Source organism: Topomyia yanbarensis, chromosome 1, assembly GCF_030247195.1.
Source record: "Topomyia yanbarensis strain Yona2022 chromosome 1, ASM3024719v1, whole genome shotgun sequence".
Taxonomy (NCBI): Eukaryota; Metazoa; Arthropoda; class Insecta; order Diptera; family Culicidae; genus Topomyia; species Topomyia yanbarensis.
In genome coordinates this window covers 76,961,383-76,964,524 of record NC_080670.1, presented here as the reverse complement: position 1 = coordinate 76,964,524, position 3,142 = coordinate 76,961,383, and the positions used below count along the sequence as shown (strand labels likewise).

The 3,142-nt window shown below is 35.6% G+C and overlaps 1 protein-coding gene across 1 annotated transcript; it reads left to right on the top strand.

Annotated features, from left to right (window-relative positions):
- Nucleotides 1-759: 759 nt before the first annotated feature.
- LOC131696276 (uncharacterized) lies at nucleotides 760-1,526 on the top strand. The gene is made up of 2 exons (XM_058984827.1): nucleotides 760-1,041; nucleotides 1,105-1,526. Exons 1-2 carry the CDS (start codon nucleotides 936-938, stop codon nucleotides 1,524-1,526), a joined length of 528 nt encoding a protein of 175 aa, XP_058840810.1. The 5' UTR covers nucleotides 760-935.
- Nucleotides 1,527-3,142: the final 1,616 nt, after the last annotated feature.

Here is a 3,142-nt window from a genome sequence, read left to right as displayed (position 1 = left end):
TCCTGCACTGCCAGGTTTCTCTGCTTTTGTTATGTGTGATCCAACTATTACATTCCTTAGGTTGTCTATCAAGTTTCAATATCATTAGTTCATCTCTAATTGTTTAAAATTAAACAGAATCCACAGTTTTAAAAAGTATCACCGAAAACGTTTCCTAATTCAACGATAGCGAAGAGGAACCGGTGGAAGTGATACTTTTTCAAATCGGATTTAAATATACAATTGTAATATTTTATATTGATTTAATTAGTTTGACTGTTTGGTATTATGCATGTTACGTGTTTGAAAAGGTTTATTCGTAATGTTTTATCTAAAAAGTCTTAAATAAATGGTGTCCACAATATGAGTTGAAAAATTGCTTTCAAGAAACTTTGGACACCCCTAGATTTTCTATCCTGACAGCTGTTTGTTTATTAGAGCTAGAATTATCAAAAAGTGAAAAATTTTGTAACGGTAGGTCGCCTTCTGTTTTTGGTCAAATTATTTGAAAAACAAATTGAATTTATGTTGATTCAATATGTGTTTATATTATTTTTACGTACCTTTATATATATATATATATATATATATATATATATATATATATATATATATATATATATATATATATATATATATATATATATATATATATATATATATATATATATATATATATATATATATATATATATATATATATATATATATATATATATATATATATATATATATATATATATATATTTCTTTTTTCAGTTGATGCATAATGAACAACGCCGCCAAAAAGCGTAGAGTTCCCCACTCGGAGGAGGTGATTAAACGTTGCTTGGATGCAATCAGCAATGGAACGCCAATTAAAACAGCTTGTCGACTGCACGGCATTCCCAGGTCCACTATCAAGTTCCGGTTGAGCAAACACTATAAACTATAAACTTGTTGCATGGATAAAGAAAATGGCCCGAAAAGGATACCCTGATACTAAATACCGCATCATGAATCGGGTGACCCTCTACTTAGAAGAGCATCCGGAAAGAAATCGTTTCCAAAAAGGAAAACCAAGTAACTAATGCCAGCTACATCGATGTTTTTGTTCTAGAAACTATATAATTCATGCTGTTTTAGGTTATCAATGGTTTCGTCGTTTTTTGAACCGTTACCGGTCTGAACTTTCTGTTCGAAAGCCGGAGAGTGTCACGAAAGCTAGTGCGAACGTAACCGAGTCCGACATTAGAAAGTGGTTTAAAGAGGTTTTAGGAATTCTTCGCGAAGAGAAGGTAGCCGACATTCTTTCCGATCCAAGAAGAATTCTTAACGGCGACGAAGCCTGCTTCTACTTGGATCCGATGATCAACAAAGTGATTGCTAGGAGAGGTGAGCGAAACGTGTATAAAGTTGATCAGGGACCGGCGAAGAAAAATATCACGGTGATGTTTACTTGCTCTGCTGATGATGTAATGTTTCCCCCAATGATAGTGTTGCCGTACAAAAAAATTCCTATGGAAGTTACGAAGAGCGTGCCCGCTGAACGGACAACGGATGGATGAATAAAGAATGTTTCTTAAAGTACATCAAACATATCTTGCATCCTCAGCTAGTTAAGGCAAACTTGCTTCCGGTTATTTATTTTGTTGATGGACACTCTTCGCACACACCATGGGAAACAGCAGAAGAATGCAGTAAACTTGGCATTATCCTTATCTGCTTGTATGCAAACTGCACAAGGATTTTACAACCTTTGGACGTTGCAGTTTTCAAACCACTGAAAACGGCATGGCTAAAAGTGACAGATGACTGGAAAATCAGCAATCCAAATCAACACGTAAAAACGGAAAATTTTTCGTGCCCTCTGGAAAAGGCGATGGAATCGATCAATGATCGCATTATTGGAAATGGGTTTAAAGCATGCGGATTATTTCCATTCGATGAAAATAGCGTCGATTACTCCAAATGTCTCGCTCGCAACAGTTCCAATATAGATCAGAATAATCCACAACACGGAAACTGCCATGAAATGAATGTTAGCGCTGTAAGTAGTTCGAAAACTTTCCCAGTAAGTCATGCTGATGCGCAAGAAGTACTTGATATGATGGGTCGGTCCCGGCGCATCCGATACCGCGAGGGAAATGATATGGATTCTTTGTAAGAGGAAGACCAGATTCTTGCGAAAGTTTACAATATCTTCAAACCAATGGATGTCGTCGAAAATCAAACGATTGAGGAACATTTTATTGAAGACCAAAGCATGACCGAAGAAAGGACTTCTGAAATGCACGTTGAAGAAGATTTTCAATTCGAGTTTGTTAAAATCGACGAATTATGTGTTGACAATCTAAGCGGTACATCACAGCAAAGTAATGGTAAGAGTGAGCTTGCCAAATTGCTGGAATCGCCTGAAACACCCAAACGAACAGGAACTTTACGATTCAAGCGACGTAGTCCTGTCGTTTTAACATCGCGCCGTAGACTTGAATACCACAAGGCGAAAGCTGAAGAAAAAAGGAAAGTAGAAGAAGAGAAGCAAAGAAAAGCTGAACTTAGAAAGAAGAACAAGAAACCACCTCGTAAGCATATTAATTATAAATTTATATCTTTGATTTTGTCCACGTTACATGAAATATACTGTTGTAACATCTATTGCATAACATTTACTGCTGCTTCGTTAAGTCTGCAGCAACCTAACTGTACCGAAAGTTTTCCTATTTCCCAAAATGATAGAACTAAAGAATTACTTCATGCGGCGAGCCATCTATAAAGAGATTAATGTACCACTTTGGATTGGCAATCACTGATTTGCTTATGTTCTCCTTTCATGCATTTAATATGATGCAAAGAGTCAGTACATCAGTTTAGTAGAATATACTTCACAGTGTCCAAAATATCTTCAAATATATTCGTTGTGTCCAAAATATGTTTTGGACACTGTCCAAATTAGTGTCGAAGGGTCCAGAATGTGAAAATTTCATGCTGTAAAGAAATATCATTTACGAGTTTATGGTAATGTATAAAACAGCCATTGACAGTTTTCTTTCAAGAGTAATAAATTTGGGGCAGATACGTGTATATATTGCATTTAAAACATAGTCAAGCAAATATTTTTTTACGTTGACGTAATTTCACTTCCTCTAGGTGTCCAAAATTGGTTGGTTACCCTAGTATCGTC